Source organism: Cherax quadricarinatus, chromosome 51, assembly GCF_038502225.1.
Source record: "Cherax quadricarinatus isolate ZL_2023a chromosome 51, ASM3850222v1, whole genome shotgun sequence".
Lineage (NCBI taxonomy): Eukaryota > Metazoa > Arthropoda > Malacostraca > Decapoda > Parastacidae > Cherax > Cherax quadricarinatus.
In genome coordinates this window covers 7809732-7826308 of record NC_091342.1, presented here as the reverse complement: position 1 = coordinate 7826308, position 16577 = coordinate 7809732, and the positions used below count along the sequence as shown (strand labels likewise).

Here is a 16577-nt window from a genome sequence, read left to right as displayed (position 1 = left end):
AGAGGATGTTGCGACAATGAATCTTCATTGTCTATATGTAGCTCATCAAAGACAGTATTTCACTGGAGTTACTATTAACTGGGAATTCCCATCTCTCCGAAGGCCTGTTCTATACAAGAGAAATCCATTTTTTTATGACTATATATTCTTCATCACAGAGCGGGGCAACACAAATTTTGTGTAGGAGAGAAAAGAAACAGATGGAGACGAGGAGAAGATAAATTTGGATTGCATTATATATCTAAGAATGCATACATGCAAATACGGTAGGAAACTGCTGGTGACCTGATGGCTAAAGCTCTCGCTTCACACGGCGAGGGTCTGGGTTCAATTCCAAGCCAGGGTAGAAATATTGGGAGTGTTTCTTTACACCTGTTGTCTATGTTCACCCATCAGTAAAATGGGTACCTGGGTGTTAGTTGACTGGCATGGGTCGCATCCTGGGACACTGACCTACTTGTATTCTTAGGCCCCCCGTTCCTCCGTCAAGCCCCTTCTCTCTCTCGTGTCCTTGTTTCTTGTCTCTGCCTATATTCCTGTCCCTGCCTCTCGATCTGGTCCCCGCCTTTCTGTGTGGCCCCCGCCTCTTTGTCATGCCCACCCTCTCTGTCTGGCCCTCCCCTCTGTCATGCCCCGCCTCTGTCTAAAACTACCTCTCCTATCCATTCCTACCTCTTTACCCGACCCCACGCCTCTCTGCCATGCCCCACCTCTGCGATGCCCCGCCTCTCTGCCTGGCCCCGCCTCTCTATCATGCCTCGCCTCCCGTCAGGTGGAGGTGGGTGACACAACAGGTGAGACAGGTGAACCAATATTCAGTGTTTCGCCTGCATCACCACCCACCTGTACTCCTAGGTAAGTTCCCATCTCTCACTAGTACATTGTAACTCATTCTGTAAAGCACAAATATATATGAAATAATATTTTAAATGGTAGCAAAATAGAAAGTGTAATAAATTTACCCTGACAGAAGGGCGATGATTAAACCTTTTTTACGTGGTGGAAATATCGTGATCTGTGCTTCTTAGTTGCTACCAGCCTACCAGCCTACCAGATTATATATATTTCGTATGCAAACTTCAGTAGGTCATTATACCTCTCAGTCATAAGGCTTTAATGACCTTGACAGTCAATAGGCCCAATGCCCCTGTCATTCAAAGGCCTTAATTATCTTGATAGTCAATATGGCTTAATGACCCTGGTAGTCAATAGCCTTAATTAGTCTCTTAATAGATTTTAATGACCTAGCAGTCCGTAGGGCTTACTGGGTCTGATAGCCATTAAATGACATGCCAGTCAGTAGGCCTTGTTGAACCTGTATGTTAATACTTTTAATCGAAAGTAGCCGTTGTGAGTTCTTGTTCAGCACAGTCTTCCTCTTCCTACTACCAGCATCCTCGTTTGTCTTCCTTGACCTCCTGCAGCAGGATGGAGGAGGACGCGGAGTCGCAGTCGAACGCCTCGAGCACCTCCTTAGAGGAGACCACCTTGGTCTCCGTCAAGGTGGGCTGGTTCTACTTCAACCCGGTGTCCAGGAAGGGTCGCGCTCTTCATCTGTTACAGGTGTGTGTGTCCCATCGAGCGGGGTAAATTGATGCCGTTGAAGGACTCGTGATCCAAGGAATTGGAGCTAATCTTTCAGTTCTTTGATCCGACATGATTACCTCCCATTCTCAGGTACAATAATTCTTGTGTGTGTATGTACTCACCCATTTGTGATAGCGGAGGTCGAATCTCAGCTTATGGCCCTGCCTCTTAAACTAACCACGACGAGTATTGCTCATAGCTTCGCGAACCCTATCATGCATATTTTTAAAGCTATATAAATTCTGCCTCGTCCATTTGTTGTCTAGGTTATTCCGCTTCCTGACCACGCTTGAGGCTAAAGAAATATTTCCTGACATCCCTGTGACTCATCTGTGTTTTTAACTTCCAACTGTGCCATCTTGTACTTTTTGTTTTTTTTTTGGTTTTCCCAACTGTTTCCATTCTTGTCCACCCTATCAATGTTTAAGTATTTTGTACGCCGTTATCATGTCACTTGATCTCTATGTGTGTGTGTGTTACCATTTTGTCCTAGGCACGTGTGTGTGTGTGTGTGTGTGTGTGTGTGTGTGTGTGTGTGTGTGTGTGTGTGTGTGTGTGTGTGTGTGTGTGTGTGCGTGCATGTGTTTGCATGTTTGTGTTTGTGTTAGGTAATTTTTTTAAAACTATATAATATAGGAACTTTGGTGGACCGACCTCATGATTTCGTTCGTCAGGACAAAGCTTTAAGCTTAAACATTCATCTATTCTATTCTCCTAAGAGTGAAACACTGCCTCGCTCGCTATTGTTTGGACTTTTTTTGCTTTAAAGCAATTCAGTGATGCTTGTTCATTGCACGGTACAGATGTTGGTGCTGCCCTTCATCCCCATCGTGGCTCTCATAACCCAGAACTGTATAGCCATGTCCAACGCTCTCAGGAACCAGGCTGCGGTCAGCTCAGTCGCTGTCCAGGTGCGTGTATCTCTGCTCATGTTATCTATTAAAAATACAAGAGCCACAAATAAACTTCCAGATCAAAAAATAGTAGCGGTGACAACATTAAAAAATACAAAAACTTAATTTCACTACATGCACACAAAAGAACAGCTAAAAAGCTAACACCTTCATTCTTCCTCCCGTACGACACTAATTAGTGTCTCATTTACTGGTGTCTTCCCCACATCTCAATGCCTATCCATGTGATATAAGCTGGAAATATTTTTCCGTTCATAGCAACAATAAACAAGTAAACTGGTGGGTGATTTTAGTGTGTGCGGGTTCCAGTAGGTTCAGCATGCTGTAGACATCGGGTTGTTGCTGCGAGCACTTCAGCTGGAACGAACTGAGCTCTGCTACTATGTCCTCTCCAACGCCTCCAGCACCTTCAGGTGGGTCACCACACACGTGTCCCAATTACTTCCCAGTCTCTGCTGTGGTTTAAAACTTGAATACGCTGGAAGACAGAGCTAACAAACATACTTTATAAACCACACGTGTTTAATGATTCTAGTTTCTAAGAGTCTCAAAACTAGAATCACTAAATATATGCTGCCTGTAATATTTACACAAGAAAACTCTACCATCGTTCAGCATGTTAAAAATATCACCTAGATCATACACTATGAACATGCATTCTTGGTGCTTCAGGCACAGTATTATTTCTTTATGAGAATTTTAAGCGTATGACGTGCAAAAATACCCAAACCGAGTGAAAACATCTTTCATTTTATTTTTTCTAACCTTTCGAAATCTCAAACTCCAGCATTAACGGCTAATGGAGAAAAAATATTACGTACACACTTCAGAATGAACATCACCAACGTATACCAACACACCAATGGTACCATCGAGGGGGTGCAGCGATGGCCCAGCTTCCACAGGAACATGCAGCGTAGTAGGATTTTCCAGTCTCGCGTCAGGTTCCAGATAAGACTCCAGGATTTCAGGTGAGTCAGTAGTTGCATTTTTTTTGTATTATTATATCTTATGCTTTAATTGAACCCATGTGGTGTCATGTAGCTCGATCGCTAGCTCACAAGCTCACACTCTGAGGTCCGGGAATCGATCCCTGGTACGGCTGGAAACATTAGGGCGTGTTTCCATAAGACACCTGCTGTCCATGTTCACCCATCAGTAAAATCGGTACTTGGGTGTTAGCCGACTGGTGTGGGTTGCATCCTGGGACAAAATCGACATAATTTGCCCGAAATGCTCAGCATAGCAAGTTAGGCCTATATACCATGTACATGTACTTGTAGAAATAAAGGCATTATATTGTATTATATTGATCGCAAGACGAGGTAGAGGTTCGATTCCTCGTCCGCTAATAAGATAGAATGTTATGTTGCCGTTGGTTAAGCCATTCTAGATGTGACCTTAGCGAAGAAGACTGAGGTGTATCTCAAGGCTACCTCATCCATCCACCTTTCATTAAACGAAGATGAGTACTGTAGTATGTTAATGTTAACTCAGGAGGAATTGTCATTACTCTTATTACCATCATCATTGTGAACAAAAAAAATATTTGCATTTAAAATCATCAGATAATTATATTTTTAACGTGGGACTAATATTTTGTTTATTATTGAAAGTTATATACAAGCTTAAGTTGAATTATGAAGTTATCACAATAACTTTCAAGAGGAAAACTCAAATATATATATATATATATATATATATATATATATATATATATATATATATATATATTAACAAACAGTGGCAACCGATTTGTATTATATTTGTTTTATTTATAATTATAATTATTATTTTTATTATTATTCCTATTACTTCTGTTATCAAAAGCTAGCGCTAAAATCATATAATTTATATACCAGTTGAAAGGTAGAGCTTACAAAACGATAACATTGCTGCAATACTGAGTAGACACACCAGCTCCAGAGAGAGAAACATGGCGAAGAAAGTAATCCCATTAGTTGAATATTTATTGAGATGCTAGGATGAGCCTACGTAGAATGTTAGTGTATGTGAAGATGCCGGTGAGGGGCTCTTGATTTGAGGAGTTGCACCCATCTTCCTTGGATAAACCCAGATGCTGTATGACCATACTAGCTTAGCGCTTCTCCATGAATGTAATAATGTGTAAACGAACGCATATGTGACTGACTGCAGGATAACTTGTACATATAGAAAAAAAAAAACGAAATACGAGCGGTGGACAGTAGTCTCAACTGTAATATTAAGAATTCCTGTGTGAGCATCAAGACGACCAATAAGATAGGTCACGCACAGGGCTAATACTCTTCCTGGCTCCTGCTGATTGAAAATTAGATTGTCCCAGACATACCAGAGGCAGCCAAGTAAAAGAGCAGGAAAGTCAGAAATTGAGAATATTTGCATTATGTTATAGGTGACGATGATCTCGCCTAGTTAGTTACCTTATTTGCTCCTTGAACCAGGATTTATGTAGGCTTGAGAAATCCTGTTTTACAAAACGTAGGCAAAAAAAATATATTTGCTATATTATTTGGCGTTGTGTTTACATCCTCGTCTGAACGTGGTACCTGAACAATGGTACCAGGCATATAAAACACAACAGGGTTTTTTATTTGGGACGCTGTGTTCTGAAAAGCAGGACATACTTACAGGTCGATGAAACATAATGAGACACCTACACACGCACAGCCTAATACTTTCAAATTATTATATTTTCTTTATTATGATTTGTATTATTTTATAATTATTATTATGTATTATTATTATTATTATTATTATTATTATTATTATTATTATTATTATTATTATTATTATTATTACTATTATTATACCTAAGCGAAAGCGTTAAACCCATTTGGTATACAGCGCTAATTTAAAATTACATTGATGGGATAAAGATAGAAATGTTAAAAGCAGGTGGGGATATAGTTTTGGAGTGGTTGGTGCAATTATTTAATAAATGTATGGAAGAGGGTAAGGTACCAAGGGATTGGCAGAGAGCATGCATAGTTCCTTTGTATAAAGGCAAAGGGGACAAAAGAGAGTGCAAAAATTATAGGGGGATAAGTCTGTTGAGTATACCTGGTAAAGTGTATGGTAGAGTTATTATTGAAAGAATTAAAAGTAAGACTGAGAATAGGATAGCAGATGAACAAGGAGGCTTTAGGAAAGGTAGGGGGTGTGTGGACCAGGTGTTTACAGTGAAACATATAAGTGAACAGTATTTAGATAAGGCTAAAGAGGTCTTTGTGGCATTTATGGATTTGGAAAAGGCGTATGACAGGGTGGATAGGGGGGCAATGTGGCAGATGTTGCAGGTGTATGGTGTAGGAGGTAGGTTACTGAAAGCAGTGAAGAGTTTTTACGAGGATAGTGAGACTCAAGTTAGAGTATGTAGGAAAGAGGGAGATTATTTCCCAGTAAAAGTAGGCCTTAGATAAGGATGTGTGATGTCACCGTGGTTGTTCAATATATTTATAGATGGGGTTGTAAGAGAAGTAAATGCGAGGGTCTTGGCAAGAGGTGTGGAGTTAAAAGATAAAGAATCACACATAAAGTGGGAGTTGTCACAGTTGCTCTTTGCTGATGACACTGTGCTCTTGGGAGATTCTGAAGAGAAGTTGCAGAGGTTGGTGGATGAATTTGGTAGGGTATGCAAAAGAAGAAAATTGAAAGTGAATACAGGAAAGAGTAAGGTTATGAGGATAAAAAAAAGATTAGGTGATGAAAGATTGGAGGGAGAGAGTATGGAGGAGGAGAATGTATTCAGATATTTGGGAGTGGACGTGTCAGCGGATGGGTCTGTGAAAGATGAGGTGAATCATAGAATTGATGAGAGAAAAAGGGTGAGCGGTGCACTTAGGAGTCTGTGGAGACAAAGAACTTTGTCCTTGGAAGCAAAGAGGGGAATGTATGAGAGTATAGTTTTACCAACACTCCTGTAAGGGTGTGAAGCATGGGTGATGAATGTTGCAGCGAGGAGAAGGCTGGAGGCAGTGGAGATGTCATGTCTGAGGGCAATGTGTGGTGTGAATACAATGCAGAGAATTCGTAGTTTGGAAGTTAGGAGGAGGTGCGGGATTGCCAAAACTGTTGTCCAGAGGGCTGAGGAAGGGTTGTTGAGGTGGTTCGGACATGTAGAGAGAATGGAGCGAAACAGAATGACTTCAAGAGTGTATCAGTCTGTAGCGGAAGGAAGGCGAGGTAGGGGTCGGCCTAGGAAAGGTTGGAGGGAGGGGGTAAAGGAGGTTTTGTGTGCGAGGGGGTAAAGGAGGTTTTGTGTGCGAGGGGCTTGGACTTCCAGCGGGCATGCGTGAGCGTGTTTGATATGAGTGAATGGAGACAAATGGTTTTAATACTTGACGTGCTGTTGGAGTGTGAGCAAAGTAACATTTATGAAGGGATTCAGGGAAACCGGCAGGCCGGACTTGAGTCCTGGAGATGGGAAGTACAGTGCCTGCACTCTGAAGGAGGGGTGTTAATGTTGCAGTTTAAAAACTGTAGTGTAAAGCACCCTTCTGGCAAGACAGTGATGGAGTGAATGATGGTGAAAGTTTTTCTTTTTCGGGCCACCCTGCCTTGGTGGGAATCGGCCAGCGTGTTAATAAATAAAAAAAAATAATATTGCCGTATCGTAATATATCGTCAGTACTGCATTTTAATAAAATATAACTCAATTTCAGCGAGGTATTACCATAGCCTAGTCAGATAACGCTGTATATATATATATATATATATATATATATATATATATATATATATATATATATATATATATATATATATATATATATATATATATATATATATATATATATATATAATCATTTAGTGATCATGAACGTTGTGAGAACTTTAAGCCTACTCATTCCTTGTATAGCCAACCAAACTATTCACTCAAACCCATTTCGTTCATAAATAATTGGTATAATTTCGATCTTATGATAATTATTATAATTTTGAACTCGTATTTTTTTGTATTTGTAGTTATGAAACTGACGGCCACCTATTACCTTATTTTTTTTTTTGGGTAATCCCGGAAACTGTTTGGAATAATTTGTATATGGAAATGGGTGATATTGACATTCACAGTTCCTGCTGTCATGTTAGTGGTCACAGTAATGCATATCGTGTTTCCTACAGGGACTCCATCAACCCTCTGGAGACACACGTGACCAAGGTGGTGTCCTGGTACAATGAAGCCAATTTCATCCTCCTAAGCGTCCTCATGTCCACCATTAACACCGCAGACGCTTCCAGTATATGGCAGTGAGTAGCAACATAATATTTATGTTGAAGATTATTAAGACACATGTACAGCAGTTGGGTATCTTTATTGGTGTAACGTTTCGCCTACATGGTGGGCTTCTTCAGTCAAATACAGAGGGAGCAGTAGTAATGAAATAAAGATTATGTAATCAGTCCATCAACCTTGGAGAAAAAGTATAGAGCTGAACTCTTCTCCAGGCTGAGGGACTGACACCTCAAATACTTTTTCTCGAAGGTTGATGGACTGATTACGTTATTTCTATTTCATTACTACTGATCCCTTTGTATTTGAAGAAGCCTACTATGTAGGCGAAACGTTTCATCAGTCAAGATATCGAACTGTGTTGCACATGTGTCTCAATGTTCAACTTGTCGGTATTTTATACCATTTTCAAACCATAATATTTTTCTATTTATCCTGCAAGTTCATATAGATATGCAACGGTTTACAAATTATCCTTTAATAATTTTTTTCATTAAAATTTTGAGTTCTTAATTTAGTTTCCTAGCACTTTATACTTTTGTTTTCATTGCACATAACGGAGTAACGTTGATTTTGCCATTGATATTTTGTTTTATTAACGATGTGATTTTATTTTATATATCTGGTCTTCATATCAACGGAATGCTAAACACACAATCTGCTGTATTTTTTGTTTGTATATAACACTCCATGCAAACATTAACTTAAGCTTTGCGTCATCTTGATAGCCAGTAAATCTTGCCGTCAGAACCTTGGTCGCTTACCAGAACGTAATGCAGTGTGAAGAACAATTCGGGATCTCACTAGTGTACGGAGCAGCTTACTACCTGGTTGGAGGCCTCGACAGCAAGAGTTACCTCACGTGGGTCGAGTCCACTGCCCTGGCTGGGTACTGGCTTAACCAGGCACTTGCCCTCTCACCAAAAATCGAGCGTCGCCTTCGGAAGAGAGGTTTCCTGACCCACCTTGCCAAGAGGATTACCGAAAGGTCTGTGTCGTGTTTTTTCTTCTGTAGCATTATTATGCATGTATCTGGACAACTAAATTGAGATTTTTATTGCATTTTCAGGGAAAATTTGACATTTTTCAGTTCGTATTTTTTAATAATCCATTAGTTATTAGTGTTTGAGATAGTTTATTGATTTTGTGTTGTATTAAAAAGGATTTTAGCATGTGTTAGTTACTGATACTATAACTTGTGTTTTTATATGCTCCATATAGTGTTTATATAAAAATCTGGGCAAATTTCTTCTGCCCCTCTATCCGAAAATTTTCACCCTACGTGCATATGATGAAGTGACTAGGTAATTGGAGGTAGTCAGGTTTAATCCAAGGAAACGGAGGGAGGCTTCAATTCCTTGAATCAAGAGTCCTTCAGATCTGCAACGCTCCTCTATTTTTGTTCTAATGATCAACTCACGCTGCATGTTTAGATGGGCTCCACATGTACCCGGAGCTTATATAGAAATGGGAAATTTCGCGTGTATAGGTGTACAACTTATGATTCCTATCCACTACAGTGATTACAGGAGGAGATACAGCCCACTGGTCATGAATTCTGATGATAAAAATATAATGAACACTTGTCAATATGTGAAATACCTTTCACCATCGGTAACAGAAATTGAAATGAAACTGTGCCGTATATTTTGACTCCAAGCTGGAGTCATCAGCGGAATGGACTATAGTGAAAGCAAGGTTACATGTATAGGGGTTACAGTTAGGTGAATAGATAAATGCAGCGCTGCAGTAAGCTTACCGATCCATGCCATGTCTCAAATTCAAGAAACTGTGCATCATATCCTCTTAAAAACCTGCTACACTCTTGTTTACTGTAAAATATCGAATATTTTTCTTCGGCCCGATGAAGAAGGAAATTCGAGTTCGTTAACTACTTTCTTCATCTCTTTACTACAAGGATGACATTGCATTGTGTGTCTTTATTCCTTACATGGATGACATTACATTGTGTCTCTTTATTCCTTACAGGGATGACATTATAGGCAACAAAAAGCGCAACGGATCGGTGGAGGCTGCCGACATCTTTATGCAGGAGAGCGCTGCCTTTTTAACCTCTATCAGAGATGTTGAAGCTTCGCTTGTCGTGGATATAAGGTATGAAGGTCTTTATTGTGAAGTGCATCCCCACAGAGAAGTGAGGTTACGTGTTACATCCTAAAAATGCAGGAATACTGTGTCGTGTAGCCCAGCATTGTGATCAGATATTATACTATCCACAGAGAGAATTGGAAGGTAGATGTTATACTACTACAGAGGTGAGGTTAGGTGTTATACCATTCACAGAAAAAATGAAGTTAGGTGTTATACTACCCAGAGAGATAAGGTTAAGACCTGTTTAAATCGCAGAGAGGTGACGTAAAGTGTTGCATACTCAACAGAGATGCCATCAACGGGGAACTAGAGGTGGCTGACAGGCAGTACACCCTGGCGCTAGTAGTCCTGCTTCTAGTTCTTCTAATCTCTCCAGTCATCATCGTCTTGGCCAGAAAAGCTACTAGCCTCATCCATGTGAGTGTGGGCAGCAGAGGGACAGGAACACAGCTAGTTTATACACTAGGCACAGTACTTTATTATATTATTGATGGCATACACTACCAACAAGGTGATTAAGACGTGCAACATTTTTTCACATTTGTCTTATTCATCAACTTGTCCGTATTTTTTACCATCAGTAATATGATACATATCTGACACAGCAACACCATGATGTCATTGTACATGAAAATTCGTTTTAAAACTCCTTTGCTGAACCAATGTTTAGCATGACCTACTTCCACTTGTGGGCCACGCCCACCTGTAACGCCAATTCCAGCTGCTTCGTCTCTTCTCTACTCTTAGCATATGAGGTCTGGTTGCATGCCTGTGCTTGAGGTTTCAGGGACTGACTGCCCTCCACCGAGGGTGAAGGACTGGTAACGTCAAAACTACTGCTGCTTCCAGAATGCTACAGCTTCATGTATTCGACTGTAGAATCCGGTTGTGCAGGCGTAACATTTCGGCAATAAAGATACCCAAGTGTTGCAAAATTGTCTTACTCGTCAACTAGGCACAGTGCCCAGGGCCTACGAAAAGTCCTTATCTTACGTAAATTAATCAGAGAAAACTGCTAAACTAGACTAGCTACTTTATTTTTTTATGAGAGTATAAGCTTTATTGGGACAACGTTTCGATCTATTCAGGTCTTATCAAGTCAGATTATATAAAGAAGATCGAATCGTTGTCCAAATAAAAATTTGTTCGGCAAAGTTTTTTTTAGTTTAATATTTTTATTATGTACCCCGAATGTGTTTTTTTCACTATTGTCAGCAACACGCCTGTTTACACCCTAGACAGTCCAGATTAGGGAAGGGAGTATGGTAATGTTGTAAGATATTAATCTTAAGATTCCTGGTTTAAAATAAGGAAAGACTTCCCCGCAGGTGTACTCTTACGACCTGCTTCTCAAATCAGCCGAAGTGAAGAAGGAAAAACGAAAGAGTGACAATCTTCTGTATCAGCTCTTGCCACGCACTGTCGCCCATTACCTCAAGCAATCCAAGCAGGTACCAGTGACCTAAATCGCTTATTACTGCATTATAATAACAGAATATAATTTTACTAAGCTCATGGGAAAAAGCCTATTAGGCCCAAGGATTTGATGAAGCTTCATTTACGTTATGAGGTTTATTAAGGCAAGGATTATACAAAGCTTTACTAATGTCCTTTTCAGAGGTGCCTTGATGCTGGTAAAGGGACTCTATATCCAAGAAACTTGAGTCAAAGCCAAATGCCTCTCATTCCTCGGACGCTGCATGACCCCTAAGGGGTTTAACGGTTCACAAGATTAAAAAAAAATTCACTCTGATGTGACCTTTATCAAGTACAGGGATTTGATATTTAGGCTTACTAATAAGCTAAGCACTGCCCAATAAACGTTAGCCTTTTTTAAGTGTATGTTTTACTCTGTTGACAATTTGTCTTCATCCACAACTGGGAAGGTTGAATTTAGTATCTACCATAATGTATAATGTGACGCCAGATCTCATAGTACAACAGTACACGTAACAAGATATGTTTAAAACTATTTTTATCAGCCCAATTTCTGAGAGTTCTCTCATGCCGAACTTGTAAATACAGCATGCCTACCCACATCATTTTTGTTATATATAATTGCGCTAAAACTATCATACCTGTTGCTAACAGGACCATGGGAAAAATGCTCCACTAGCATCTCAATGCTTGCAGGTTCCAGCAGAGTATTTCGAGTCTGTCACTATTTATCTCAGCGACATCGTGGGATTTACACACATTTCATCAGAGAGCAGTCCTTTACAGGTGAGTGAGGTGAATACACAACGTTCACCACATTTTATATGTTGGTTAGAGATTGGCAGCCGCACGTCAGGGGTAGAGAGTCAAGGCCTGTCACATACATAAATATCTGGAGCGACTTTGTGCTGCCAAGGACATAACTAAACAAATAAGTTTCAATTTTTATGAAGATAGTAATGAAATCTTTGTGAGACTCTTAATGAGCTACTTACTGGGCTATCAAGTGATCAAAAGCAAAGTTACGTGATTTTCTTTGACGAATAAGCAAGCGGTGTCTTTCAAGGTATTGTACATCAGGTGGGATAACCAGTGGTGTTGTCTGATCTTGTTTCAGTTACTTTAGTTGTCCCGCCTGAGTGGCTAGGTTATTGTGCATCTCATGCTCACCGTGTTAGCTGTAACGCAAAAACAAAGCAGGATTACGAAGGTGACAATGGGTCTTTATCAGACCCTACTGGGCATGGTTACACAAAAAAAGTATGAGTCATTTTGTTTATTACAATTACCTCGTGTAGATAATGTTCACAAGACAATATCGTCCTGCAGGTGGTGACTCAGGTCTCTCTACAGGTGGTGACGCTGCTCAACACACTTTATAAGCAGTTTGACTCCAGCATTGAGAAATACGACGTCTACAAGATGGAGACGATCGGTGATGCTTACATGGTGGTATCCGGTCTACCCAACAGGAACGGTCAGTGTTTCATTTTTTTAATTTATAATTATATTTCTCTCTCACTTCACTTGTCCTATTACCAACGGTTTAGTACATCATATATCGTACTCTTATTAAATCATGTTATAGTCGTGTACCCCTGTCGGTATTGTCCTGTTCGCCTTCCCCATCTTGCACGTCCATTGTTTTCAAGTATAATAGAATTCCAACGACGAAACCTTTAAACTTCCGTAGCTGTTTAGCTTTTAGTGACAACCTTGGCGATATCCTCGTCACCTTAATGAAGTCTCTCAGCTCAGGCTAACAAACTGCATCACTTGAACCTTTCATTGCTTGTTAATTTTAAGTTAATTTTGAGCCTGCCCATAATGCTCTGCATACAAGAGGCTTTTGGCATGTACATCCAACTACTATAATTCCTTGTACAACTATGTATCATGCCCAAATAAACTATATGAATATGAATATGAAGTCCCTTCTGTGTGAGGGAGTATGGCAAGGAAACACAGCTAACCTTGGTTTCTATTGTGTAATTATCATAGAAAGGATAACAACACACTGCTGATATACCAGTTTTGTTTACTGATACAAAAATTATTCATTGGTAGACATTTCCCCTTCCCTCCACCCTCACTTTGTGCTCTTCCACTTGCAACCCTCAGGAGAGAGACACGCCTCAGAGATTGCGGAGATGGCCCTAACGCTGCTGGAGATGGTGTCGCATTTCGAGCTCATTCATAAGAAGGGAGAGATGCTCAGAGTTCGCATTGGTATCCATTCTGGTACCTGCGTCGCTGGTCAGTACCACTTCTGTATGTATTTTGGTATCTGGATAAAGAAACAAGGACAAGCCTTTGTTTGGACATGACGCTGTAAGTAATGCTTTATATGTCGAAATAAAGGCTTGTTCTGCAAAAGTGTTTTTGTTCACATAGCGGAATTATACCCTTCAAACCGTATTGAGACATGATTGGATAAGTATCGATTTTCCATAGTGTATTGCTTTATGTAGAGTATGGAAAGTCATCTCTGGATTTTATAGATAATTAGAAACTGGGTCACTTGGGCACATTTGTTCGGGGAATAGATGGACGGTGTAAACACTGATTCTCTGCACGATACTTAGCCGTCAACACATTACATAGAGCTCCCAGTGTAAATGTCAACACCATTTTAATTGAAAAAAAAATATTTAATAACTTTGGCAATAGAATAAGCTAGTGTGTGTGTTCCGCGAAAGGTCCCACTCTGTTACCATCCTGGATGGTTCATCCGCCTCATACCCAACTGCTAAAATATTTGTCATAATACCAAGGCTTAAACAATTAATAATAACCAACCAATCTGAAATAAAAACTGGACGACTCGTTCGCGACGATAAATGTTCATAATGGACCGAACATTGTTAGGTTTTCATAAATTTGTTGGTTAGTTGTGAACTGAAATATTTATTATCTGACTGCAAAATGCTTTACAGAACACTAATAAAAAGTATCTACATTCAGTCTCTTAAACTTTTTCACGCATCATTACCTCCTTTATTGATCATTACTTTTTTGATATATCACTGCCTCTAGCACAGCGTGCATTATAGTGATCACTGATAGCCCACTGATCACCCACTTCATTCTTATAGGCGTAGTTGGTACCAAGATGCCTCGCTACTGCATATTTGGCAAGACCATCACCACAGCGCACTTTATGGAGAGCAGCGGAGAACGTACGTATGTTGATCCCACCTCACCAGTACTCTTCTCACAGTTAGTCCAAGGTGAAGCCAAGGCAGTGTCTTTGCCATGAGACTTCTTATCTGATTAAAGTTTAGTCAAGTACTCACATAGTTGTGGTTACCAGGGTTGAGTCTCAGCTCATGGCCCCGTCTCTTACCTGCATACGACCAGTTTCACTACTTTCCTGCCTTGTGGATCCTTTGGTACCTACCCTTGTTTTCATAAAAGTACGTGTGTTGGGTTATCTTGAGCAGTTGTTTTGCGTGTTTTTTGTACGAACGGTTTGGGCGGTGCACATTACAATAATTTAGTTTCATTTTGTTGGTTGTTTGTTGCCATGATGCCCACAACATCAGCCATGAAGATCCACGTGAGTGAAACAACTTATAATTTACTGACGGCGACGGGACGGTACCGTCTGCAGTTCCACCGTCGCTTGCAGGTGGTCAGCAAGTATCGTATCGGCACCGGCGAGGTCAGAACTCTCTCTTCCTCCACCTCTCCCAACACTTTTTCCTAATCTCACACCCATGGAGAGACTTCTTTATGCTGGTGAAGAGCTCTTGTTTTAATAAATTAGAGATACCCTTCCTTTTGATCAGCTCTGATTACTTTTAATTCACCCAGGCCCTCTTGACCCTTACGGTTTTATCATTTCCCCATGAATACTATTTACTCATCATCCCACACTTTCAAACTAGTCTTGGGCATGACATAAGAGACTGTGGGCTATCAGACTTGAGTTAAAGAAATCAAAATTTGTAAAGTCGAGTAACTAAGCCCATTCATGTAACTGTGTGAGGATCACTCAGAGTACCTCCTCTCCTTGACAGCAGGAGACGGAACTGGACACGTACTGGCTGCTGGGACGGACCAGCCCACAAGAGGCGCGGCAGGTAGATTTGACGAGTGAATACCACACCCCGGCCTTCCTCGCCTGTGTCACAGACAGAGGAGCCAGACCCCAGCGTCACACTGCCACTTCCAGGTTCTGAGTTTGCTGCTGCCACTGCAGCTGCTGTTGCTCCATCTACTCTGCTGCTGCTGTACCTACTGCAGATTTTAATGCTGATGCTGTTGCTACTACAGCTGTTGATGCTGCTATTGTTGCTGTAAGTACCGCAGCTTTTACTGTACGTATTGATGATGCAGCTACAAAAGCAGTTGCTACTGTTGCAGTATGGAAGCGCAAAACCCATAGAGGTCGTATAAAGCACTGGGTAAAGGGTGGCAATTAGGTTCGTTCTAGGGAAGGAGAGGATAGTTCCAAATCCTTTATCTAATTCTCCTGGAAGCGTTTTAAATCTCAATTAAATCTAAGTGGAAGTAGGTTCCTGGAGTTTACCTGGAGAGAGTTTCGGGGGTCAACGCCCCCGCGGCCCGGTCTGTGACCAGGCCTCCTGGTTCGTGACAACTTACATGTAGCCTAACTCCTGGGGACACCAACCCATGTATGAGGCAGACATATCATCACGTGTATTGATATAGTAAGCTGTCTTATGAAATTCCTATATATAGTGAGACTGAAATAGTAAATTCAAAATTTAATAGGGCAGAGGAAAAGCGTTCACAGTATGTATTCAATTTTGGATGCACTTTTTAAATCGCACTTACAAAAAATGCACTATATATATGTAGAAGAGCTTATTGTATCTCAACAGTATCCTTGATGAAAGAAAATGTATGGTGATTTATAATTAAGGATAGGTGTTTACCTGGAGTTTACCTGGAGAGAGAGTTTCGGGGGTCAACGCCCCCGCGGCCCGGTCTGTGACCAGGCCTCCTGGTGGATCAGCGCCTGATCAACCAGGCTGTTGCTGCTGGCTGCACGCAAACCAACGTACGAGCCACAGCCCGGCTGATCAGGAACTGACTTTAGGTGCTTGTCCAGTGCCAGCTTGAAGACTGCCAGGGGTCTGTTGGTAATCCCCCTTATGTGTGCTGGGAGGCAGTTGAACAGTCTCGGGCCCCTGACACTTATTGTATGGTCTCTTAACGTGCTAGTGACACCCCTGCTTTTCATTGGGGGGATGGTGCATCGTCTGCCAAGTCTTTTGCTTTCGTAGTGAGTGATTTTCGTGTGCAAGTTCGGTACTAGTCCCTCT

At 40.9% G+C, this 16577-nt stretch overlaps 1 protein-coding gene across 1 annotated transcript; it reads left to right on the top strand.

Annotated features, from left to right (window-relative positions):
- Positions 1 to 902: 902 nt before the first annotated feature.
- LOC128694705 (uncharacterized) lies at positions 903 to 16535 on the top strand. The gene is made up of 13 exons (XM_053784955.2): positions 903 to 1563; positions 2391 to 2498; positions 2814 to 2914; positions 3332 to 3472; positions 7626 to 7751; positions 8483 to 8722; positions 9724 to 9849; positions 10134 to 10263; positions 11175 to 11297; positions 11980 to 12069; positions 12637 to 12760; positions 13405 to 13539; positions 14379 to 16535. Exons 1-13 carry the CDS (start codon positions 1429 to 1431, stop codon positions 14540 to 14542), a joined length of 1743 nt encoding a protein of 580 aa, XP_053640930.1. The 5' UTR covers positions 903 to 1428; the 3' UTR covers positions 14543 to 16535.
- The last annotated feature ends 42 nt before the right edge of the window (positions 16536 to 16577 follow it).

Excerpts from the sequence above, each read along its gene's own strand:
- LOC128694705 (XM_053784955.2), top strand. The coding sequence starts at position 1,429 with ATGGAGGAGGACGCGGAGTCGCAGTCGAACGCCTCGAGCACCTCCTTA. Across the intron at positions 1,564-2,390 it reads GCGCTCTTCATCTGTTACAG|ATGTTGGTGCTGCCCTTCAT; the intron begins GTGTGTGTGTCC and ends TGCACGGTACAG. Across the intron at positions 11,298-11,979 it reads ACCTCAAGCAATCCAAGCAG|GTTCCAGCAGAGTATTTCGA; the intron begins GTACCAGTGACC and ends CAATGCTTGCAG.